The sequence below is a fragment of the Microtus pennsylvanicus genome, chromosome 2, assembly GCF_037038515.1.
Source record: "Microtus pennsylvanicus isolate mMicPen1 chromosome 2, mMicPen1.hap1, whole genome shotgun sequence".
NCBI classification, from domain to species: domain Eukaryota; kingdom Metazoa; phylum Chordata; class Mammalia; order Rodentia; family Cricetidae; genus Microtus; species Microtus pennsylvanicus.
The window spans coordinates 131,181,508-131,208,739 of NC_134580.1; the positions used below are offsets into that span (position 1 = coordinate 131,181,508).

A 27,232-nucleotide genomic window follows, 5' to 3' on the forward strand; every position below is an offset into this window, starting at 1 on the left:
AAAAGAAACTCGGCAGCCATGCAGTCAGCACCTAGGACCTGCTTCTGTGTCCACTGGAGCGCGGGAAGTCAAGAATGGTCCACTGCGGGAGAACCAGGCCAGGCTCTATCCATGCCATCTACTGCCTTTCCCAAGCCACATGTCCCAGTGCTGAGGCTGTACGCTAAAACTGAGAGCCCCCATACCTGCACCCTCTCAAAACACATGGGGTCAATACACACTGCCTTTCCTATAGAAAAGCTGCCTGTTTACACCACCAAGTTAGGAAGGGGAGTGTCAAATATAATAAAAAGCAACAACAGTAATTACCCAATTCTTCTAAATTTCTATTTCTAAAACACCATCTTTCATTTATAGTTTTGTAACTAAGCCAGAGCTTGGGCATTTCTCTACTTGAAGGCAATTTAGGAGCCTATATTAGGGGAATCACCGACACTGACAGCCCTATTAACACAGGCATAACCTGGAAGTTGTTGGAAGAGTAGACACCCTGAACTGGATGTGATGGTGGATACGTGGAATCCCAGAACTTGGGATATGGAAGCAAAAAGGAGGATGACCAGAGATCCAAGGTCATCCTTGGCTATACAGTGAGGTCAAGGTCAGTCTGGGTTACACAAGATCCTGTGGGGAAAGAGACGAGAGAGGAAAACTTCTCAGGACCGAGGACACGGCTCAGCTGAGGAGTGCTTGTCTAACACCCTGGGTTCATTCCCAGCACAAAGAAAAATGGGATAATGGTGCACACCTACAACCTCAGCATCTGGGAGGTTAAAGGTCATAATGGGTTACACAGTGAGTTCAAGGCCAGCCTGGGATGCTCCAGAAAAGAGACACAGAGAGAAAAGAAAGAAGAAAGGGAGGGAGGTAAGGAAGGAGGAAAAGCAGAGTCCCTGTCCCTGTCAGAAACTCTCTGAATCACAAGTGTACTCTTTCAAGGTCACCAGATCAACTGTAGGTACCTACACCACCTTAGAGGATGGCACACCATCTACAACAATCCAAATGCACAAACAGAGGAGAAAAAATTAAAAAGACTCCTGTAAGACTGTACCAGAGAGGAATGAATCAAGTACTAGTTATCTAAGACTCCTGTAAGACTGTACCAGAGAGGAATGAATCAAGTACTAGTTATCTAAGACTCCTGTAAGACTGTACCAGAGAGGAATGAATCAAGTACTAATTATCTAATAAGTTACCTTAAAACAGGGTATACTAGCATCATGCTGCACACCTTTAATCCCAGCGCTTGAGAGGCAACATAGGTGAATCTCTACAAGTAAGAGGCCAGCCTGGTCTACATAGTAAGTTCTAGGCCAGTTAGAGATATCTAAGGAGAACTTGTCTCAAACAAATAAACAGAATATAGCAGAAGCTGAAGTTTACTTCATGCTCCCATTCAACTCATCCTACTTATCCATTTGATGTCACCAAAAATAGAATAAGACAGTTTCCTGCTCTCACAAAGCTTACGATGGAGGAGCAGGCGCAAAGTGCCAGCTGCTGTTATGTATGGACGAGAAAAATCAGTGGGAGCGGGTGTAATTAAAAAATTCCTGTGGTCCAGAAGTCAGCGATTTCTGGATTATTAGGCTATTTAGGACAGGACAGCTGTGGCTCACATGGTTCTAGTGGCCCCACTGCCAGCAGAGATCAGTCAACAAGAGATAAGCCAAACAGGTTCATGTAATGGAAGAGCCACTAAGGCTAAGGCAACGCCTGGCAGTCTGCGCAGGCTTTGGCTAGCCAGAGGGTATTACTGGCCATCACTAAGAGGGTGGGTTGAGATGCCAACTCCAGCCTAAGTCCAATGTGTGCTGCCACAGAACTGAGTAGTAAACACTTGAGAACGTAGAAAATCCAGCTGAATGAGTCGCTTAGTCTGCTGACCGCCCTCTCGACTGCAAAGAAAGCCAGCAGGCACGACGGTGGGAGAAAGGAAACAAGATCCAAGGAGGACAGCCACAAAAACAGCTCAGTAAGGCACCCGAGGGACGGCTCAGTGGTTAAGAGCACCACTTGTTCTTGAAGAGTACCTGGGTTTAGTTCCCAGCACCCACAGAGTGGCTCACAACTGTGTAATTAAAGGCATTAGGGGGTCCGGCACTCTCGTCTGACTACCTTGGGCTCCTGCATCTATGTGGCACACATACATTCACCCAGGAATATAGACACATTAAAGAGAGAGAGCTCATGACTTCAAGACGGGATGATAAAACGTACAACTGATGTTTCATTTTCTCAGAATAAGCAGAAATGCCAATGTCATACTGTCCCCACAGGGTGTCAGTCCATAAAGATACTTAAAGGCAAACCCATGTTTATGGTGCGTCCTACACAACAGTTACTTCAAAGACCTAAGAAAACCCTCAACCCAGGATCCCAAGAGGAAGCCATCACCTCTCAAAGATTGCAATTTAACACAAAGAAAAAGTGCATGGGGTTGAGACAATAGCCTAAGAGTGTGTGACAACGGGCACAATACAGGTCAGCCGTGACCGAACACCCGTGCAGCAGGGAAAGACTTCCAAAACAACGCTGGGCAAAGAGAGAGATGCATGAGAGTACATAAACAATGAGATCATGGATAATAAAACACACACACGCCTAAAACCAAGTGCCACATATTTTCTAAAGATATCAGTCATTTTACACACACACACATGCACACGCACACACACACACATATGCACACAAATGTTAAGTTCTATACTCTCCTCTCTCAGGCTAATTACTGAATTTACTAAGGGATTTATTTTCAATGGGTATTTTCCCACAATCTTCTAGGTTGCCAGTGACCAAAGTTTTCTTTAGTTCCTAGGACCACAGGCCCCATACCAGATCTTCCCCTAAGGACTAACTGAGAGAGTCAGGTATGGTGGTGCAAGTCTATAATCCTAGCATTTAGGAAGTGGGGGCAGGAGGATCAGGAGTTCAAAGCCACCCTTCACTATACAGCAAATCCATGGCCAGCATACAGGAGTCCAGGTCTCAAAAAATCAAAACCAATCAAGCAATCAACCAAAAAACTTAAAAAGGGAACTAACTCAACACTGAAATAATGGCAAAGGCAGCGAGCATCCTTAAACTAGACTGACATCTGTTTCCCCATTCCACCCTCCCTATCACCATATCCTATCTTCTTCTGTATACAAGACATCCTCATACCAACCAACCACAGTAATGTGCACAGACCCATCAAGTATCCATGGTATGTCAGGCTCCCAAGAGGCAAAAAAAGAGACCAAAGCTCAACTGCCTCGTGGACATTAGGCAACACTGCACAGAGATCTCAAAACAGAGCCATCCTGAAGAGAGCGCTCAGACTCAGCACAGACATTCTTTCATCACGGCTGTCCACCACTGGCCTCTGCAGCCAAGCTTACCCCCATCACTCTGCCTCGCTGCTCCACGTCTTCCCACATAAAGTGAACTATGATCCGGCACATGTATTTTCCAGTGCGGCCTTCCTGCTTCATTCGGACCAGACACATCCTGAGTGGAAGCAAAAGAGAGTCACTGGAGGAGCGCATTTCTATTGCATAGCTCACAGAAGAGGGATTTTAGCACCGCACACTGAGTCAGCATTCAGGAGTGACCTCATGGTCTCTAACACAGCTGTATATATATATATTCCATCTGAAGTGTGCAGTTGAAAAAAGCTTGCTCTGGGCAGTGGTGGCACACACCTCTAATCCCAGTACTCAGGAAGCAGAGGCAGGTGGACCTCTGTGAGTTCCAGGACAGCCCGGTCTACATAGCTAGTTCCAGGACAGATGGGGCTACACAGAGAAACTCTGTCTCAAGAAAAAAACAAAAACAAATAATAATAATAATAATAAAAACACCTTGCATATTATAATTGGATCCTTCCTGGATATTACATAAGATAATGTAAGTGCTATGAACCATGAAGACAGGGATACCTCGAAAGCCTCCCTCACACATGGAAGAAATCATAGGTGGTTGTTAGAAGATAATCAAGCCTGAATTCTCCATTCAATTGAGAATTATTGTTCGCCACTATAGAATTTTTTTCAACATGGGCAAAAGAATTTTCCGGTCAGTATAGTAGCCACTAGCTACTTGTAACTACTTTAAATATGGTTACTCCAAGGATTTCAAAGATATAGTAAGGAAAAGAATCACATTTCAAATATTGCTGTCACATTGAATTTGTTTTCATATACATTTAAATAATAACTATTACTGATTAATTTCAGGGGTTGGGAGATGGCTTGGAAGGTAAGAGCACTTGCTCTACAAACATCAAGAGTGGAATTAGAATCCCAGCACCCACATAAAAAGAAACATGTGGCTGGGCATCCCTGTAACTGTCACATTAGGGGCTGGACATAGGTGGGCATGGCTGTGGCTGTAACACTGGGGGCTAGAGACAGGTGGACATGCCTGTAACTGTAACATTGAGGGCTGGAGACAGGTGGACATGCCTGTAACTGTAACATTGGAGGTTGGAGACAGGTGGGTATGCCTGAAACTGTAACATTGGGGACTGGAGACATGTGGACATGTCTGTAACTGTAACATTGAGGGCTGGAGACAGGTGGACATGCCTGTAACTGTAACATTGGAGGTTGGAGACAGGTGGGTATGCCTGTAACTGTAACATTGAGGGCTGGAGACAGGTGGACATGCCTCTAACTGTAACATTGGAGGTTGGAGACAGGTGGACATGCCTGTAACTATAACATTGGAGGTTGGAGACAGGTGGGTATGCCTGTAACTGTAACATTGGAGGTTGGAGACAGGTGGACATGCCTGTAACTGTAACATTGGAGGTTGGAGACAGGTGGGTATGCCTGTAACTGTAACATTGAGGGCTGGAGACAGGTGGACATGCCTGTAACTGTAACATTGAGGGCTGGAGACAGGTGGACATGCCTGTAACTGTAACATTGGAGGTTGGAGACAGGTGGACATGCCTGTAACTATAACATTGGAGGTTGGAGACAGGTGGACATGCCTGTAACTGTAACATTGGGGGCTGGAGACATGTGGACATGCCTGTAACTGTAACATTGGAGGTTGGAGACAGGTGGACATGCCTGTAACTGTAACATTGGAGGTTGGAGACAGGTGGACATGCCTGTAACTGTAACATTGGGGGTTAGAGACAAGTGAGGATGCCTGTAACTTTAACATTGGGGGCCGGAGACAGGTGGGCATGGACGTAACTGGGGGCTGGAAACAGGTGGCTCCTGAGAGTTCCCTGGTCAGCCAGCTTAGCCCAAACAGTGAGCATCAGGCACAGAACAATAGAAACATAACATCTTCATCTGCCCTCCCACATAGTACATGTACCACCTGCACCCCCTACCACCCTCCCACATACATACATACCCCACATATTAAAAATTAACATTCTTTTCAAAACCACTTTCACGTCTTTTTACTTTAAAATGTAACTAGAAATGTAGAAAATTTTCTGTTACATTTGCAGCTTGCCTTTTACTTTTCTTGACTAATATCTGTTTAGCGTATAGATCACTGAGAATACTACAATCACATAGACCAGGCTGGTCTCGAACTCACAGAGATCCACCTGCCTCTGCCTCCCAAGTGCTGGGATTAAAGGTGTGCGCCACCACCGCCCGGCCAACATTTTTATAATTATCAAATTGTTCTCCCACTAGATATAAATTCCATTGAAGGCAAAGATCAAGTTTGTTTTTGTTTATTTGTTTTGTTACTGTTGTTGTTTTGAGACAGGGTCTCAGTATGTAGCTCTGACTCTCCCGAACTCATTCTATAGACCAGGCAGGCCTCAAACTCAAAAGATCCACCTGCCTCTGCCTCCTGAGTGCTAGGACTAAAGGTGAACACCACCACACCCAGCAAGAATTGTGCCATTTTTACTGATTTAAAAATATTTTATTTAGGAGTTAGGAGAGATGGTTCAATGGTTAAGAGCACATACTACTCTTCCAGAGGACCCAAGTTTGGTTCCCAGCACCCACATCACAACTACTTATAATTCAAGCTCCAGGGGATCTGAGGTTTCTGGCTTTCTCATATACCAACACTCACATGTACAAATCCACACACAGATGCACATGCATATACATAATTAAAAATAAAAGTATTTTAAAAATATTATATTTAATTATACAAAAGAATATAACCAAAGTTACTAACTGATTTTTCAAAGTGGTTCCTAATGCTATTCTTTTACTTACTTAATTATTTATTTTGGTTTTCTGAGATAGCGTTTCCCTGTGTAAGCACCCTCGCTTGTCCTGGAAACTAGCTCTCACAGACCAGGCTAGCCTCAAATTCACAGAGATCTGCCTGCCAACGTTGAGTGGCTCACAGTGGCCTGTAACTGTAGCTCCAAGGGATCTTACACCCTCTTCTGGCTTCCTTGGACACACACACACAAATAAATCTTTTTTTTTCTTTTTCTTTTTTTAATTTATTTATTTATTAAGGATTTCTGCCTCCTCCCTGCCACCGCCTCCCATTTCCCTCCCCCTCCCCCGATCAAGTCACCCTCCCTCATCTGCTCAAAGAGCAATCAGGGTTCCCTGACCTGTGGGAAGCCCAAGGACCGCCCACCTCTATCCAGGTCTCCTAAGGTGAGCATCCAAACTGCCTAGGCTCCCTCAAAGCCAGTACGTGCAGTAGGATCAAAAACCCACTGCGATTGTTCTTGAGTTCCCATTCTTCCTCATTGTCCGCTATGTTCAGCTAGTCCAAATTTATCCCATGCTTTTTCAGACCCAGGCCAGCTGGCCTTGGTGAGTTCCCGATAGAACATCCCCATTGTCTCAGTGTGTGGGTGCGCCCCTCGCGGTCCTGAGTTCCTTGCTCGTGCTTCGTCTCCTTCTGCTCCTGATTTGGACCTTGAGATTTCTGTCCGGTGCTCCAATGTGGGTCTCTGTCTCTGTCTCCTTTCATCGCCTGATGAAGGTTAATATTCAGGAGGATGCCTATGTGTTTGTCTTTGGATTCACCTTCTTATTTAGCTTCTCTAGGAACATGAATTATAAGCTCAATGTCCTTTATTTATGGCTAGAAACCAAATATGAGTGAGTACATCCCATGTTCCTCTTTTTGGGTCTGGCTTACCTCACTCAGGATAGTGTTTTCTATTTCCATCCATTTGTATGCAAAATTCAAGAAGTCCTTGTTTTTTACTGCTGAGTAATACTCTAATATGTATATATTCCATACTTTCTTCATCCATTCTTCCGTTGAAGGGCATCTAGGTTGTTTCCAGGTTCTGACTATTACAAACAATGCTGCTATGAACATAGTTGAGCATATACTTTTGTTGTACACAAATAAATCTTTAGAAAAAAAACTAGCCAGGAGTAGTGGCATCTGTCTTAAGTCCCAGCAGAGAATCTCTGTAAGTTCAAGGCCAGCCTAGTCTACAGATCAAGATCCTGTCTTAAAGAAAAGAAAAAAAAAGAGAGAAAAGAAAGCCAGTGAACAGGTTTCTGTTCAGAGCAGACTATGAGGACACCCAGATGCACATCCAGTACACAGGAGAGAGGCAAGGGGATTGCAAATACAAGGCCAGCTCAAGCCACAGAGCAGGACCCTGTCTCACTACGTTCCTCTGTAAAAGAAAAATCTACAAGCAACAATGGAATGATTCTATCTGACTTGCCTCAACATCTCTGTGAATGACTAAACTGGAAAAAGAAAACATACTTATCAAATGGGCAGATGACAAGCTGGGCAAGAGAACAAATATGCTACATGACCCAACCATGAACCAAAAATACCTCCACAAGTCTGTCTCAATGGGCTGCACCTTACAAGAATTGGAATAGGAAAAAAATTTTTTTAAAAAAATCACTGGAGTCCAGGAGACAAAACTCCAGAGGTCCATAATATACGAATCACACCCACCAACATAAAAAGCCTTTAAAAATGAAGGCAATAGAACATGGTCAATGCAGGTCAAGAGGATAATGATGCTGACCCCAAATGAGTGTGCTTTTAGATACAACTGAAATATGTCTCCATGTGCAAAGCAAGACTCTAAATCTGCTTGGAATAGCAGCATCTACTGATTCTAATCTTGAGCATCATACCTAAAGAGACGAGGTTGCAGTCATATTAAAGAGTAAGTTTTGTTCCACTGCACAGTAGGGAGACTAAGACTTAACAATAATATCATATATTAGAAAGTGGCTAGAAGAAAGAATTTTAAATGTTCTTACTTAACAGAAACGATATGAGATGATGGGTACGTTAATGACCCTGGTTTGATTATAACACGATGTATGTACGTGTCAAAATATTGTATAATCTATAAATATGGTGAACATGAAGCTTATTTTAATATTATCTATAGGCAGTTGTGAGCAGCCCAGGTTGAGTGCTGGGAAACAAATTCAGGTCCTTTGTAAAAGTTGTAGCTCCCTTAACCACCGAGCATCTCCAGACCCCGAGCAGTACCTCCCTTAACCACCGAGCATCTCTGGACCCTGAGCAGTATCTCCCTTAACCACCGAGCATCTCCAGACCCCGAGCAGTACCTCCCTTAACCACCGAGCATCTCTGGACCCTGAGCAGTATCTCCCTTAACCACCGAGCATCTCCAGACCCCGAGCAGTACCTCCCTTAACCACCGAGCATCTCCAGACCCCAAGGAGTATCTCCCTTAACCACTGAGCATCTCTAGACCCCGAGAAGCATCTCCCTTAACCACTGAGTATCTCTAGACCCCAAGCAGTATCTCCCTTAACCACCGAGCATCTCTGGACCCCAAGCAGTATCTCAACCACCGAGCATCTCTGGACCCTGAGCAGTACCTCCCTTAACCACCAAGCATCTCTAGACCCCGAGGAGTATCTCCCTTAACCACTGAGCATCTATGGACCCCGAGCAGTACCTCCCTTAACCACTGAGCATCTCCGGACCCCGAGCAGTACCTCCCTTAACCACTGAGCATCTCTGGACCCCAAGCAGTACCTCCCTTAACCACCGAGCATCTCCAGACCCCTGAGCAGTACCTCCCTTAACCACCGAGCATCTCAGGACCCCGAGCATGCAGCTTCATCGCTGATCTCAAGCAGATTTGTTGATATTTTCATTCTAATTTTTAGCCTCTGAACCCAAATATAAGACTTTGAGACAATAATGAAAAAGACTGGACTACAGTATACAATAGAGAGCATACTTCAAAGTAGAAACACACTGAGGAACGTTTTACAGCACCTTCTTTAGAAGACTTTTCTAAAAGTTAATCAAATTGTTCTTGCCAGCCTCTCACCTGAAAAGACGCAATGTATTTTGATGCTTAAGTGTCATAGGAGGCCAATTCATCAACAGCAATAGTGAGGTAATGGAATTCTTCATTTATTTGAAAATTCTGTAGTCTGTTAATACACCTGCCCTCTGGGGTTTAAAATGCACAGATTTTTTTCAGACCATAAACTTTCTAACTATATCAATATGAAGGGAGGCATCTGGGATTTCACAGCACAGCCTGTTCTATAGCCATTATAAGACAATGGTCAGCTCAATGGTCATCTGGGCTAAAAAGGAATATGACATGAAGGTACTCTCAAGCTGACGGACAGTTTACCCAATGAACAGAAACTGAGCTCCTCCTGTATGTAGGTGATGGTTGAATGACTAGGTATTACAGTGATGGCAGACATGAGTCTGGCTTTCAAGCCATGTGTCTCCTAGGAGAAGCAAAACAAAGCACATATAAACAACAACAAAAAAGGACTGGCAAGATGGCTCAGTGGGTAAGGGCACTTGCTGCCAAGCCTGACTCCCTTGAACCCACATGGTAGAAGGGGAGAATCAACTCCCAAGAGCTGTCCTCTGAACTACATGCACACCATGGCACATATGCACAGATGTGTACATACATATACAGAATAAATAGATAAAACATGTAAAACAAAAGAAGGCAGTATCAAGAAAAATAAACGTTGGAGATTGAAGGATTACTTTGGGATGTATGGGATCTGAGAAAGTTTGATGGGAAAGGAAACATTATATCTGAGGCTTGGAAGGATGGGTTGAAATGAGACAGAAAAAAGGGCAAAAGGGCTTTCCAGAAGACAGAACGAGAAGAGCAAAGGCAGGGCCATGGAAGAATTCAGTGCATGTTAAAAGAACAATGACTACTAAAGTTGTGATGAGGTAGGGTATGAAGCAGGAAAGTGAAGCCAGAGGAATCCTGAGTGGCTTTGAAATGTCAGGCTCAGAAAAGTCTGAGCCATTCTGGGCTCAGCAGCCAATGACGAGCCACTGGGAAGAAAAGATGTAACGAGATCACCATGTTGGCACTCAGAGCAGGTGAGTCATTGAGAAGCTAGCTCTTCCTCCAGTCTTAGCCTCCCCGCAACTACACATCTACATCACCAAGGCTGGAGAGCGAGAAAGTGGAGGAAGTCTTTCTTCTGTGCAACCGAGGTCACTGGAAATACCAGACTGCCCTGCCTTTTGAGAGAAATATAAACAGTGGCGTTTGTTAGACACCGCTATCTAACTTTGGTGTTCCCAAAAGTTTAGGAAATAATTTAGTTCAAAAAAACTCCTAAAATATTGCATTAAATTAGTTCAGTGGATACGTGGCCGATGCAAAGCATTTTATGATATAAAGTTCAACAGCAAATATCTACTTAGAAAACCAAGAGTCAGTTTTCCTCTCAGCAAATGTACCAAAGGCTCCTGTGTTGTCAGGAAAATGGAAGATTATTTATTAAAAATAAAAAAATCTAAAATCCAAAATGGAAAAAGCACATTGGAAGGGAAAGATGCCTAAACTGATACAAACCTACCTAGAAAATCAAAAACCACTCTTGAAAAGGAAGAAACTAAAGATAAATACAGACCCAGACATGATGTTGCAAGCCTGTAACTCAGGCACTGGAGAGACTGAGGCAAACACATAGTAACACCCGAAATTTGAGGGCAGTCTAGGGTGCACAGGGAAAACCCTGCCTCAAAAAGCAAAAAGGTAGATGAACCTCCAACCACACTCCAAGAAACCAAATAATGGTAAAGAGAACAGAATAAAACTACCAAGCATGATTCAAAGACAAAAATACAAGTTGGGAAGTAAAAGCAAAATTAATCAAACAAATTCAAAATGGCTCATCTAAGACTAAATGGATCCTAGGACCTGCAATAAAACAAAGCTAACGTGCCCGACCCGCACTGTACATACAGGTCATTATGAGCTAGTCAACTTCCAGAATACTACCTTTACACAAAAGAACCAACAGCTCAACTCCGCTGCTTAGCTGACCCTGAGTGTATGCATTCCTCATACTCAATGTTCATGTTGACGGTTTTTTGTTTTTCCTTATTCTTTTTTGTTTTTTAGACAGAGTTGTTTGTTTGGCTGGTTGGTTGGTTTGGCTTGGTTTTTTTGAGACAGAGTTTCTCTGTGTAAGTTCCTGTCTGTTCTAGAACTTACTCTGTCGACCAGGCTTACCTTGAAGTAACAGAGATCCACCTGCTTCTGCCCCCCACCCCCACCCCCCACCCCCCGTGATAGAATTAAAGGCGTGTGCCACCAGGCTTCTTAGACAGGGTTTACACAGCTCAGGCTAGTCTTGAACTTCTTGATCCTGTACCACCACACCCAGATCTTATGCTAAATGTTCAAAAGGGCTCTCTGAGGAAGGAAAGCCTGAAGACCAAAACAAAAAATATCTTTATGAATGCAAAGTAAACATTTTTAAAAGGTAATAATAAAAATTCTTGTATTAATTAATCACTTGCTTCACAAGTTCTTAGAGCACTCACTGTGAACACGGGCTGACCGAGTGTGAGACACACCGCTCTACAGCAATCCTCCATTCTCCCACTGTGAACACGGGCTGACCGAGTGTGAGACACACCGCTCTACAGCAATCCTCCATTCTCCTGCTGTGAACACGGGCTGACGGAGTGTGAGACACACCGCTCTACAGCAATCCTCCATTCTCCTCCCACTGTGAACACGGGCTGACCGAGTGAGTGTGAGACACACCGCTCTACAGCAATCCTCCATGCTCCTCCCACTGTGAACACGGGCTGACGGAGTGTGAGACACACCGCTCTACAGCAATCCTCCATGCTCCTGCTGTGAACACGGGCTGACGGAGTGTGAGACACACCGCTCTACAGCAATCCTCCATTCTCCTCCCACTGTGAACACGGGCTGACCGAGTGAGTGTGAGACACACCGCTCTACAGCAATCCTCCATGCTCCTCCCACTGTGAACACGGGCTGACGGAGTGTGAGACACACCGCTCTACAGCAATCCTCCATGCTCCTGCTGTGAACACGGGCTGACCGAGTGTGAGACACACGGCTCTACAGCAATCCTCCATGCTCCCACTGTGAACACGGGCTGACGGAGTGTGAGACACACCTCTCTACAGCAATCCTCCATGCTCCCGCTGTGAACACGGGCTGACCGAGTGTGAGACACACGGCTCTACAGCAATCCTCCATGCTCCTCCCACTGTGAACACGGGCTGACGGAGTGTGAGACACACCGCTCTACAGCAATCCTCCATGCTCCTGCTGTGAACACGGGCTGACAGAGTGTGAGACACACCGCTCTACAGCAATCCTCCATGCTCTTGCTGTGAACACGGGCTGACCGAGTGTGAGACACACGGCTCTACAGCAATCCTCCATGCTCCTGCTGTGAACACGGGCTGACAGAGTGTGAGACACACCGCTCTACAGCAATCCTCCATGCTCTTGCTGTGAACACGGGCTGACCGAGTGTGAGACACACCGCTCTACAGCAATCCTCCATGCTCCTCCCGCTGTGAGCACGGGCTGACAGAGTGTGAGACACACCGCTCTACAGCAATCCTCCATGCTCCTCCCGCTGTGAACACGGGCTGACCGAGTGTGAGACACACCGCTCTACAGCAATCCTCCATGCTCCTCCCACTGTGAACACGGGCTGACGGAGTGTGAGACACACCGCTCTACAGCAATCCTCCATGCTCCTGCTGTGAGCACGGGCTGACGGAGTGTGAGACACACAGCTCTACAGCAATCCTCCATGCTCCCACTGTGAACACGGGCTGACCAAGTGTGAGACACACCGCTCTACAGCAATCCTCCATTCTCCCGCTGTGAACACGGGCTGACGGAGTGTGAGACACACCGCTCTACAGCAATCCTCCATGCTCCTCCCGCTGTGAACACGGGCTGACGGAGTGTGAGACACACCGCTCTACAGCAATCCTCCATGCTCCTGCTGTGAACACGGGCTGACCGAGTGTGAGACACACCGCTCTACAGCAATCCTCCATGCTCCTCCCATAGTTGCTGATGTTCTCAAACCCACAATTTATTATTGAGGTTTTAAGCTTCAGCACTATCCTGTCTCTCAGTGATTCCAGTGGCCCATAAATAATCCTGACTCTTTTACATATAAGGAAGGCAAATAACCCAGCTAGCAAAGTAAAGAAAAAAAAGGAGTGCTCAAGCCTTCCTGACGGCTCCCCAATCTCTGTAAAAGGCCAGCCCAGAGATGCCAAAGGAAGAAAAGCTCACTGAGCAGGATAAAAGACTAAAGGCGCTGACTGTTAAGTTCTGCGATGCAAGACTTGATGCATCCTGACTCATCATCTCCCTTTATCTACACAATTGTGCATCTCATAAGCTCTTTGCATTTCACAGAAAACAAAGATGCTTAAGTAACTTAAGGTTGCTCGCATGGTGGAAAAGAGAGGAGCTGAACATAGCTAGAGATTCCCCCAAGCCGGTGTCTCTACATCACTCCCTCAACTCAGTGCCGGTCCAGCACCAGCAGTCTCTTCCTGCCAGCACGACATCCCCGTCTGCACAGTCAAAAGCAACAAGAGCCTCTCCTCTCCTCTCAAACCACGGAACAAGGCCACAGCTCTTCTCGGCATCCATCTAGAGGGCAGGATTCTTGGGATTCTTGATGCTGGCTTCCTGCCACACTTGGGCAGAACAGCCTGTTTCACTCATCCATGTTTAGGATTTGCCCCTGTTTGACCACACAAGCTGCTTTTCGGGGGATCTAATCCTGAATTCATATCAGTGGCATGTGAGCAGGTCGGTCACTCTGGCTGCAATGAAAGAAACTCAAAGGGAACTTTCATAGAGCTTACTCACTTTACTTCAGCATCAGCTGGGCTCGTGCCCCTTAGATTGCTGATGAATGGTTTATTTATTGGTGAGCCGGCACACTGACCTCTTCCTAGAGCTATCTCTACCAATTTCCTAAACTTCCTCCCTGTGAAGTCTAAGCCTCCTAGGGGAAGCATAGGAGCCACCAGACTTTTGTCTGTGGCAAAAGACAAGTGGGGCAAAATGCTTCCTGAAACCATCTCACCTGCCGTGAACTACCACTAAGCATACAACATATAACTAGAATCCATTGTAAAGACCAAGGTCTTGGCTGGCAAGTACCAGGGCGCTAAAGATAAAAGGCAGTTGCATGGGCCTTTGGTTTGAACAGAAACAAAACACAGCAATCTACACTTGAGGATGTGTGAACAGAGACTCTGGTTGAGGGCAGGTGAAAGAAGATGTGCTCATGGTCAGGGCACACCATATATAGCAGGTCTCAAGCCACCGGAACCCAGCAAAAGTCAGGATGCCCTACAGCTACACGAAAACTGCAAGGGTGGCTTTAGAGCCCCCTGCAAACGCTGCCAGTGCTTGCCAGGCTGTTCTCTGGCTGCACTATGGTGGGGGCAGAATGCTCTCCAAACCCTTTCCCTGCACTGCGGTGGGGACAGAATGCTCTCCAAACCCTTTCCCTGCACTGTTGGTGGGGACAGAATGCTCTCCAAACCCTTTCCCTGCACTGCGGTGGGGACAGAATGCTCTCCAAACCCTTTCCCACCCACAGTTTAGTTTCTTGTCTTCCTTAGAAGTCTTCTTATCTGGCTTCTCAAATGTTCATTCCCTACCTTTCTTTGGAACTTGAAACTTTACAGGTTACTTCTTCCTCTTCTTTCTGCTCAGGCCACTCTCTGGCTCCGGACCCCAGAAGGCCAACAACCGCTGTCCTTAACCATCTACCACTCCCAGGGCTTTACCAGGACACAGACACAGAATGCCAAGAAAAGCAGTGCTCGCTGTGTGCTGTCGTCAACAGGTGATTTCTATTGCTGTTCACATTCAGAACATGAGATCCATCCTCTTGGGACAGTAAGGGATCAACCACTAACACAGTCAGCTCTGTCTGTCTCAGATTCTCACTGCTGATGCGGCACATGAAGTGACCTGTTGTAAAATCACCGAAACTACCTCTCCTTGTGTTAGACAAGGGGCTTACCTACATATGAGGTTTTTGAAACTGCCTGCTGGGTTACCACAAAGCTACATTTGGGTTCCTTTTCTGCAGGCATGTTATACAGATAAGGAGTGACCAGGTCATTCCCACATCCTTCAGTCTACGTAGCAATCCGCCTATGCATTTATACAGTATGGCTGAGGATGAGATTTACTGTGTGTGTGCACGTGCACAGGGTTTGGCATTAAGAGTGCATACCAATCTTGCAGAGGACCTCAGTTACAGAAGTTCGAAAAAATTTACAATGAAATAACAAACGATGAGATTTATAACTTGAACCTAATTTAAACATTATAAAATGATGGGGGCAGGGAGAGAGGTTGAGACTAGAGAGATGGCTCAGCAGGTTAGCACCATGTACAGACAGACACACACGTATATTGGTTTGGTTTTTTGTTGTTGTTGTTTACACAGACAAGGTTTCTTTGTGTAGTCCTGGCTGTCCTGGAAATTGCTCTGAAGGCCAGGCTAGCTTCAAACTCAAAGATGCACCTACTTCTGCCTCCAGAGTGCTGGGATTAAAGATGTGCACCGTACCCGCCCAGCTTGGGTACTGTCTTAGTTAGTGTTTCTATATCTGTGAAGAGACACCATGAAGGAAAACATTTAATTGAGGTGGAAGCTTAGAGTTTCAGTGGTTTGGTCCATTATCATCACGGCAGTGTGCAGGCAAACATGGTGCTGGAGGATTCTACATCTTGATAGGCAAGAAACAGGAAGTGGTCTCAGACACTGGATGTGGCTTGAGCATATATGAGACCTCAGAGCCCACCACCACAGTGACACATCTCTCCAAAAAGGCCACACCTACTCCAACAAAGCCACACCTCCTAATAGTGCCATTCCCTTGGGAGTCATTTTCTTTCAAACCACTACAGTTATTATAATATTATTAAGACAAAGAGTAATAAAGCAGGACATCCAACACTCTCTTTTGGCTTCTGCACACAAAAGCACGTGCAGACAGACACAAACACATGCACAAATGCAAATTATATAATGTACATATCTATGTATCAAAATATTACACAGCACTCCATTAATATGTATAATTTTTATGTTTTATGTACTCGTAAATTTTCAAAACTTTAAAATGTGAGCAGGGCAGTGATGGTTCACGCCTTTAATTCCAGCACTCATGAGGCAGAGGCAGGCAGATCTCTGTGAGTTTGAGGCCAGCCTGGTCTACAAGAGCTAGTTCTAGGACAGGCTCCAAAGCTACAGAGAAACCCTGTCTCGAAAAAAAATTTTTTTAAATAGGAAGAAAAAGCAAAGGGTCACAGAACTGCCTTCAGAGGAAGGAAAGGCTTATGGTGAAAATAATGGCTTAATCAGGTATGGAGGGAAGAACAAGAGTCTGTACAACAGTAAGAAGGATAAACACCTGAGACTCCACAGAAGAGCAGCAGACAACAGAGGTCAAAGCATCTTTACTGCTGGCTGCATCTCATAGCACATGAACAGCACACTAAGAAACTTGAGAGCCAAGGTGGGAATCCAGCAATGAAATGAATTCAGCGGCAGAAACCTTCAACTTCTGTTTAAAATTAGCTCAAATAGAACAGAAGTATCAGATATTTACTGATATTGTAAAGACAAGATTTATTTAATGTTTGCATCCAATACAAGCATGCACACTAGGTTACAAAGTAAAACTCGTTTGTTTCTGTTAGGTCAGGGTCAAGGGTTTGAGCTCAGTAACTAATGACTACTGACCAGGTTAAAGAAATGAAGGACACAGCAAGAGAAGCTCCCAGGTTTCTGGTACAGGAACCTGAATGGACTCACAGTGGATGGCTGGATAAGGAAAATTAGGAGGGCTGCTTTACCAAGCCTGTGTCGGGATGCTGGGTATCTCCAACAGCATCTTTTTCAGCAGCTACACTCAATACTGACCTTGTTAAACAAAGCCAATGGACACATGATCAGTGCCACTGCAAGCCCACTGAACAGACAACTAACAAAGGTCTTCTAGAAAAAGAGGGGTCTGTAGTCTTAAATCTCAACCCACTGAGAAACTATGGCACCAGAAAGAGCATACAGAAGTATAACATCATCAGTAAACACACAGGACTGTTCAGTATCCTGTTCCTGTCCAAACTACAATAAGGATCCATTACCTCCCGGACCCAGGCTACTTTCATGTCCTAGGAGTCTGTCTGGCTTTGTTTTGTCTTTCTTTGTGACTCCCTCCTCTTTCACAGTTCTTATTCCAAGAACTGTTTCAATTCATATTTCTCCAATGGCTCGGCTTACTGTGCTCTCTGAATTTGAGATTGGCTGTCCTTCAATTTATACTCTTGAATCTTCAGGAAGAGAGAACAGGACTAGAAGATAGAAGAGTCTTACTTTTCTATAGACTTGGGGTGGATCCGTCCCTCTTCCAGCTGTTCTACCCCTTAGGAGAGGGGGTTCCTGATTCTGGGAAGATCACTGCACAACTGGGCCCAAAACTACTTCTTTTGTTTGTCTGCTTTTTGTTTTTATTTTTGTAAGCAAGGTTTCTCTGTGTTGCCCTGGCTGTCCTGAAACTTACTCTGTAGACCAAGCTGGCCTTGAAGTCACAGAGATCTGCCTGCCTCTGCCTCCCAAACACTGGAATTAAAGGTGCTTGACAATGATGCCGCTGACACCACCTGGCTTTTTATTTCCCATAACTACCTTTCTGGTGACCTTCAGACTACATTCCTCTACAAACCTGCCCCCCAACACTTCAGCCACTGGCTGCTTTCAAGAACTTGATGTTCTGTAGGTGGTCTTTCCCTCCGGCTGCCCTTCAATGTACTTTCCCTTCAGGATGTCCCTCAAACGTTACCTCTGCCCTACGCCATCCTCACTTCCACCTTTGTGCTTCCACAGCATCCCTTCGGGCTTTGAGGCAAACGTTTCATCATCATCTGTTTCAGACAACAGCACTCAAAAGTCCATTTCCACCACGATGTCTTGAATGTGTGGACCGTACCATAGCCTTCTCTCCAGTACCCCATGGTCCCGAACACACAGTAGGTCCTTGACAAAGATTTACTGGTTCAATAAAAAGGCGGCGGCTGAGCCCTTCACGGATCATGGCAATTATAGCACAGAAGAGGCCAGGCAGTGGTGGCCCATGTCTTTAATCCCCCCAGCACTCAGGAGGCAGAGGCAGGTTGATCTCTGTGAGTTTGAGGCCGGCCTGGCCTACATCTACATAGCAAATTCCAAGACAGCCAAAGCTATACAGAGAGACCCTGTCTCAAAAAACTTAAAAAAAGAGCAAGGAAGAGACTAGATAAAGACAAAGAATAGATGGTCCCCATTTTCTACCTAGCTGGTGGTGGTACACCCCACTCCTCACTTAGCTGCTGATGGGAAACTCCATTCCTCTGAAAACTTAACTTCAGCAAGAAAGGTCAGGTAGACGTTTGGAAAGTTTAAAGAAATATAAATAATTTCAAGGCTCTCCCCGCTATTAGTCAAGGACTGACCTTGGGATGTGGTCACAGGGATTTTTCATGTTGCCGTCCACTCTCTCTACCACTCTGATGCCTCCAGCTCTACGGGCAATAACGAGTCTTTCATACAGGCTCTGAATATTACCTTTGAGCTCCTCTGGGAACAGCTTCGCTGTCTCTCAACCCTCCCACCTTTCCAATGAACAATTCTCCCATACAGTCCTCAGCTCTTAAAAAAGTACTTTCCCTCTCAGCGTATCCAGTTTCCCTCTCTGCACCCCCACCATGGACACCAGAGGCAGACAGTGTGCCTTCTTAGCTGCCTGACAAGGAGCCATGGTATGTATCTCAGAGAACAGAGCTAGGAAGGGATAACACTTGCAGCGCCCTCTTCAGTCCTGTAGGCATCGTTTACATTGTCCCAGAACTTAGCAGCCCCGTTTGTAACTGCCCATTTATGAGTCCTATCTCCCTCACTAAAATGAGGCTTCTTGAGAACTAGCCCTAGTTTCCAGCAGAGGCCCAGGACACAGTGTGCCATCTATAAACTACTGGTTTAGAGGGTTTCAAAAAAAAAATCCATAAAATAAACTGCCCCTTCAGGCTCCTTAGCCAAGCGCAGTGACGATGTGAATTTGGAAGAAGAAACGTTCAGAGGTGATCATAACTAAAACATCTTTATATAATAGCCAGGTCTGTGATGTAAGCTCAGCTAAAGACAGTCTCAAACAAGGGCCCTTTGACAGACAGCCATTCCCACGTAGTGAACCCACTTCTCTGGAGTTCACTTTCTCCAGACCCGGTAGCTCGCCCACCCCCACTTCGGCGATCCCTAGATCCCCTTTGACCTTTAATGCTGTGTAACAGTGGATGAAAAATGGATTTTTTTTAGGCTGCTTTACACTGAAGAAAAAATATACTGTTTAAGGTGTTAAATATTTCCACATGCAACAAATCTGGCTTGACTCTAACCTGTGCGCATACTTAGAGGCACAGGCATAAATGTCAGTGGTATAATTTGTTATAGGTTTCTGATGACCAGAGATGGAAATGACCACGGAGTCTCACAATTCAAACCACTTTTACGTAAATGTGAACTTTCCTAAAACAGCCAAGGGAGAAAACTTTCCACCCTACCTCAGAGAGTCTCTTAGAGATACTGATAGTGTATTATTCCTGGGGTTACGTGTTCTTTGAAAAAAAAATATATTACAAATATTAGTTTCTTTTTGGGTTTATGCTTTGACCTTTAATAAAAATATGCTTCAAGGCACCAGTTATGAAAATGAAAGGAGCAGGTTTTCATGCTTGAACAAGTGTGACATCATAGAATCAGACCTGAGGACATCTGTGCCTTACAACGCACGTGCACACACACATACACACACAGGCATTTGGTGACCTCACTTAAAATGGCTCACTTACCAGACATGAAGCAGCGTTATAAGAAACCATGAGTTGAATGTATCAGGCATCTGACACCCTAGAAAATGACAATAAAGTGTAAATACGAGAAGGTGTAGAAGAGGCACGCTGTGTTAGCCCCTGGTGGGAATCTGTCAACTAAAATGAAAGGCGGTACAATATTCCTGATTATGCTTTGCAGAAAAGATCAGCAAAGCACAATGGAAGACCATGGGCTAGAGCACCAAACGCAGCCAGACAACCTTCCAATTCCAGCCTTGCTACCACCTTGTGGCCTTGGGCAAACTGCGCCTTCCCTCTGAGACTCAAATCTCCCTCTCTCCCTCCCTCTCTCTCTCTCTCTCTCTCTTTCTCTCTCTCTCTCTCTCTCTCTCTCTCTCTCTCTCTCTCTCTCTCTCTCTCTCTCATTTTACAGAATGTGGCAGAGATGATTTCTTATGGCTCTAAGCTAGTTTCCCTTTCTAGGCTTGAAGTATAAAGAGCTAAGTGAAATAGCTCCCCTGCTCCCTCAGCACCAACTGAGCCCAACTGAAAAAGTTAAGCCCTTCTGGTCTCCCTTTCCAATTTTTGTTTGTCTGTTGGATTTTGTTTTGTTTTGTTTTTTGAGACAGGGTTTCTCTGTGTAGCCCTGTCTCTGGAACTTGCTCTGTAGACCAGGTTGGCCTCAGACTCACAGAGATCCAGCTGCTTCTGCCTCCCAAGTGCTGGGATTAAAGGCGTGTGCCACCACTGCCCGGTTATTTTCCAATTTTTTAAAAGACAAGCCACTGTGGTATGGCCATGAGTGTGCCAAATGATCTACTCAAATAACCAGGAGGGATAAAAGTAGAACTCTTAGAAGCTAGGGCTGAATCAGGAAGTGAGCTGCACCCACTGAAAGGCCAGTCCTTGGTTACAGGGACAACACTCACTGAACAGGACCTCTTAATTTCAGATCCTGAACATCAGATCTCAGCTCAGACATCCATGCCTCTCCATTCTCAGATTTCTACAAAATCCTTCAGTTGGCTGAGGGATCCCCACTACGTGTACCCTCCTTATCACATGACAAAGAGAAAAGTTTGACAAGGAGTAGGAAGGATAAAAGGGAGAAAATTAGTGGGGAGCATAAGCCCTTATGGTAGGACCAATCTTTTGGAGCAATGACTCAAAAAAAGAATTAAGGCATGGTAGCACCTGCCTAGATTCCAACACACATCCCATGATCTTGTGAGGCAGCAGGGCTGCAAAATCCAAGCTAGCCAGGGCTATATATAATCTGCATGCAAAACAAAAGACTCAAAAGTATCCCCTGCCAATCAACATTCAGGGAGGTAATGGTTAACAATGACAATCACTAGGAGTGAAAACCCACGGCAGGACCCCAGGAAACTATAACCCACACTAATAAGGGAGCCCTAGCTGGGCTCCTAACACACCAGATATAACAAGTGCTTCACAGCCATTAGCTCAGTACATCTGTCCAACAACCATAGTAGGTTGGTATTCATATATCCCTAACTGACAGTGTCATCAAGACAATTGCTCAGGCTCCAAAACCACAACACTAAGAACGAGACACATGGGATTAAATTCAGACTTCCTTGATTCTCTGTGCAGCGTGTAGACTGCTACTTCAGTACCTCTCTAATGCTAAGATGTGGACACTCTGAGAAAGGGCTGTGCTCCACGCCTGGCCTACCGCTAATCATCTTAATGCAGTATTCCTCCCAACCCTTACTTTCTCTGGGAAAGAAGCGCTAGCGCCTACTTTAGGGGTATCGAGGGAGAGTCAAAAAGGTCAAGTAACCACGGGCAAGCCACCACGTTAAACCAGTGGCAAGGCTGGGGTTTGAATCCAGGTCTGTCACAAAAGGACACCAAAAAACTCGGGTGAGCTTACTGGGTGGTGCCTAGCAGCTGTCAAGTGGACTTCCTCTCTGAGCCCAGCAGGAGGGAGCTGGAGGCTGGCCTCACCAGCCATCCAGCTATTAAGACCAATGCCATCTGAGAACGAGCCAGCCACTCCCTGCCTAGAACAAGAATAGCCCCGAGAAACTCTCAAGCCCAGATCTCAAGTTGGGTCTTTTTTTGAATGTTACAACAAAACATTTAAAAAAAAAGTTTTCTTGGAAGTCTGTCTTTCAGTCTGGAGAATGAAATCTGGCTGCTTCAGCAGGACAGGCTGCCCAACTGCACCTCTACATCAAAGATTCCCAGCAGCCTCCAGGAGCCTGTCCAGTTTCCTCAGAGGTGGAACCAGTTCTTGGGCTGGAAAGCACAGACAAACAGGTCAGCAGCTGGCCCTGGGTCACAGTTTTCCCTTCTGGGGGTCAGCTCAGGGCTGATGAGAAAAGAGCTGGCACACAAGCAAGTCCCTGTGCCCACGGAGGTCAGAACAGAAACCCACAGAGTAAACCTCAAAAATATCAAACCAGCGACTGAATGTTGACTATGAGCAACACAAAAATACAATTCTTAGCTCAACGAAATGTGTTTACAAACTGCAGGGCTAAACCCTGGGACACTCCGTCATGATCACACTCTTGCTCCAATACACACGCAGCATATTCTTTTCTGAGGCTAGACTCTTGACACCAAGTTCAGTAAAACCAAATAATTCCATTACTGTCATCGGAGAGTCCTACTATCATATTTTAATATGAGGTCAGACTACTTAATTTAATTAATTTAGTTTAATTAAGTGGATCTAGGTAAAGTTTCTGAATTTCTCAGAGGCCCAGTCTCCTTCTGTCTATATGTCAGTGAGCAGAACAAGAACCTTAGAGTTGCTATGATGATAAACAAGAGACCAACGACCTGTAAAATGCTTAGTAAAGCCAGGTATGGTGGGACAAGACTTTAGCCTCAGCACCAGCCCTTGGGAGGCAAAAGAAGGTAGGTGTCTGTGAGTTAGAAACCATCCGACATACATAGACATAGTGAGTTCTAGGCCAACCAGAGCTATGTTGATAGTGAGATCCTCTGGGGGAAAAAGCTTAACAAAATGATTGCCATTTAAAATAGCAACTCAATATTCATCATTGTTGTTTCCACTGAATCAAATAAGAGGGTCCGAATTATTTTGAAAAACATCATCAGTTAAAATTGTGTCACAAAGTAGAAACCTCAACTACTGACTCCGAATTTCTTCCTTAAGGAGCCCCTCCTCTCCAAAGTAATCAGTGTCTTAGAGAGAAAAAGAGTCACAGACGAGAATACAGCCATGTTCATTACAACAGGCAAGGGCATTACCAGAGCATGCCAGAAACAGCAGCTGCCAAAGTGTCTGGCCACACAGAAGCACCGAGAGTTCTAGATCTCAGCCTTAAACACGCTGGCTCTGAAGTGACTCGGGCCTATGCCTGGCAGCTTAGGGAGGACTGTCCAAGAAGCTGAAGGCCCAGCATGCTGTGACCCAACAACTCGCTCACACACGGTGGTCGAGAAGCGCCATCAGCCTCCTTTCGCTGGGGAAACATGGCACCAGACGTCCACGCTTTCTGTCCTCGGGACTCTCACAATCAAGACCTATAGCAAAGATCTAAATGGCCCGGCCACTTTAAGGTATAATCTTAGGAAGCAATACATAAATTCCCTCGTTTTACTCCAGTCCCCACTAACCTCCTTAGAATCCAAACCACAAGAAAGTCAGCCTCATTATCGTACAGGTATTTTTTTAATCTCTTGCCTCCAGATGGTACTTTCCAAACCTGCTCTTTGTTCACTAGCCACTTTGGTTTAATTCTAAGATGTAAACCTAGCCACTTTGGTTTAATTCTAAGATGTAAACCTAGCCCCCCCCCCCAAAAAAAGATAAAGAGCCACAGCAGAAAAAATAAAATTAAAAAACATAGGTTGGTTTGTTTGTGACAGGGTTTCACAACATAGGCCTGGCTAGCCTACTCAGTGTATAGAACAAGTTTACCTTAAGTTTACAGCAATCCTCATGCCCCTGTCTTCTGAGTACTGGAATTACAGGCATGTGCCCCTATGCCAGCTTAGCTATCGGTCTTTATGGTGTTTTTTGTTTTGAAAGATGGTCTTTTTATGCAGTCTTGGCTGGCCTGGAGCTCGCTATGTGGAACAGACTGGCCTGAACTCAGAGATCTGCCTGTCTCTGCCTTCCAAGTGCTAACACGCCTGGCCTGTGCCATAGGTTTTAATAGGCAACTGCCTAATTAAGTCTTAGAAAATCTAAAGGGAGGGGCTGGAGAGATGGCTCAGAGGTTAAGAGCATTGCCTGCTATTCCAAAGGTCCCGAGTTCAATTCCCAGCAACCACATGGTGGCTCACAACCATCTGTAATGGGGTCTGGTGCCCTCTTCTGGCCTGCAGGCATACACACAGACGGAATATTGTAAACATAATAAATAAATAAATAAATAAATAAATAAATAAATAAATAAATAAATAATAAATAAAAAAGAAAATCTAAAGGGAGAGTGTGATCACTAGAAAACTCACTGCCCCTTTTCCTGAAGGACAAAGTCGGGAAAAACTCACCAAGAATATATCCCACTGTGTATAAACATCATTGTCCAATACTAACACAACACCTCACAAAGGGAACTCTCATCAAAATAAAATAAATCCGAGTTATAAAGCTGCATTACAGTTCCCAGTCTGTGGTTACATTCCCTCGCACAAAGCATGCTACAGTGGGAAAACCCCAGAGGTGTAAGCCAGACAACACAGGTGCCAGGCTTGGCCAGGCAACCTCGGGCAAGTCACTGAGACGCTCTAAGCCTCAACTGTTCCTAAACACAAAACAAAAATAAACAATAATACAAGCACTTACTATCCCACAAGACTGTGAAATTCCTAAAGGGGACAAACATGACAGACAAGAAATGTGCGTTAACAATATGTAATTATAACTTTCTGAAGTTTTCTTAAATTGGTAATCTGCAAGCTATGCTTGAAATATATTCATATTAACTATCTATGTAATAACAGTCTTTTTTGTTTTGTTTTTTGAGACAGGGTTTCTCTACATAGCCCTGGCTGTCCTGGAACTTGCTATGTAGGCCAAGGTGGCCTCGAACTCACAGAGATTCGCCTGTTTCTGCCTCTCAAGGACTGGGATTAAAAGCATGTGCCACCACTGCCCAGCATAATAACAGTCTTTAACTTGAATGCATAGTATTAATAAAACTCAAGAACCTTCAGCAGGATGTTGAGAAATATTATTTTTAGATGTGTTACATTTGTTTATGCTGTGAAACATTTGTTTAATGATGCAAAGATGTGTTGCATTCTTTTATGTTACATTTGTTTAACTCTGTGATTCTTTGCCTGTCTAAAATACCTAATGGTCTAATAAAGAGCTGAATGGACAAAAGCAAGGCAGGAGAAAGGATAGGCAGGGCTGGCAGACAGAATAAACAGAATAGGAAATCTGGCAAGAAAAAAGAGAAGGACATTAGAGGCCAGCCCCCAGTCCCCAGCCCCACAACTGCTCCCCAGTCCCCAGCCCCACAACTGCTCCCCAGCCCCCCAGCCAGTCACCAAGTAAGAGTAAAGATACACAGCAGTAAGAAAAGAAAAAGCCCAGAGGCAAAAGGAGTCGAGATCATTTAAGTTAAGAAAAGCTGGCAAGAAAGAAGTCAAGCTAAGGCTGGGCATTTATAACTAAGAATAAGCCTCCGTGTGCAATTTATTTGGGAGCTGGGTGGCGGCCCCCACAAAAGAGCCAAAAGAGTAAGGAGGAAAAAAAACAGCAACGTTTTGGCTTTCCAAATGGGATTAGAGTGAAAGAAAATCCAGCAACAGTAGGGGCCTAGAGAGATGTTTCAGCGGTTAAAAGCTTTACTGCTCTTACAGAAGACTCACGTTCCCAGCACCCACAGGGCAGCTCACAACTGTTTGGAACTGCAGTTCTAAGGTTTCCAATGCCCCTTCTGGCCTCTGTGGGCACGGACTGCATGTGGTACACATACACACATACATATCAAACACTCATACATATAAACTAAAACTTTAAAAAAGAGGAACCTTTAATAATGAGTGAAAACAAGTAAGCATTCATGTAAAATAATTATAATAAATATGAATCAAGTATTAAATATCTGATGATAAACTTTAGTTTTTTCTTTTGTGTGTGTGTTATATTTATGTGTATGGTATATGCACATGAGTGTTTGAGTGTACACATACATGTGCATACAGAGTGCAGCAGTGTAAACAGGGGTTTCTCTGTCTAGTCCTGCCCCGCAACCATTTCTAAATAATCACTCAGAGGCTTATATTAACTATAAACTCCTTGGCCTATAGTTCAGGGCTATTATAACTACATCTTACATTCAAATTAACCCATTTCTATTAACCTATGCATTGCCACATGATCATGGCTTTTACTGGGCTGATGGCATCTTGCTTCTTTCTTTCTCCCTGTATTCAGTTTGGCTTTCCCATCTAGCTATATTCTACCTTGCTATAGGCCAGAGAGTTATTATCAACTAATGAAAGCAACATATATCCAGAGTACAGAAGGGTTATCCCACAGCACAGAGGAGACTATCAAGTGTCTTCCCCTATGGCTCTCTACCTTATTCCTTTGACAGGGAGAGCTCACTATTCTGACTGACCAGCAAGCTCCCAGGATCTACAAGTTGTCATCTCCCTCCCCCGGTGCCGAGCTTACAGGCTTCCCTGGCTACTGCATCCTTGCATGGCCCAAGGGACTTGACCTGACTGGGGGTAGTGAAATAATGAAGAAAAGACAGACACATAGACACAGACAAAAATGCTGGGTTCAGTTGGACTGGACTCTGAGAGAGATCACAACACTCCAATAGCCCAGCTTGCTTATTACATAGATTTAGCAGAGACGGGTTACAGCATACAGCGGAACAAGGAAGTAGAGTTTAAGGCAAGAGTGGCTAATTATGGTGGGAATAGTGTCTGCATCGGAGCAGCCATTAAGGAAGATATGGCGGACATTTTCTACACACAATGTCAACACTTACACTTGGACCCCCAAGGAAAGCTCTGCCACTCCCCTGAGCCTCATTCTATGAGGCTTTGTCATCTTCCCATCAGTCAGACTACGAGGTCCTTAACATGGCCGTGCCCATGTCAACGACACACATTCCCTGAGGACTTCAC

The 27,232-nt window shown here is 44.9% G+C and overlaps 1 protein-coding gene across 1 annotated transcript in view; it reads right to left on the reverse strand.

Annotated features, from left to right (window-relative positions):
- Uqcc1 (ubiquinol-cytochrome c reductase complex assembly factor 1) overlaps positions 1-27,232 on the reverse strand; it is a 90,491-nt gene that overhangs the window by 38,200 nt on the left and 25,059 nt on the right. Inside the window, exons 6-7 of the mRNA XM_075962689.1 lie at positions 20,144-20,201; positions 3,387-3,495 (exon numbers count right to left, since the gene is read on the reverse strand). Of these exons, the coding sequence (XP_075818804.1) occupies positions 3,387-3,495; positions 20,144-20,201 (167 nt within the window). The remainder of the gene's footprint in view (positions 1-3,386; positions 3,496-20,143; positions 20,202-27,232) is intronic.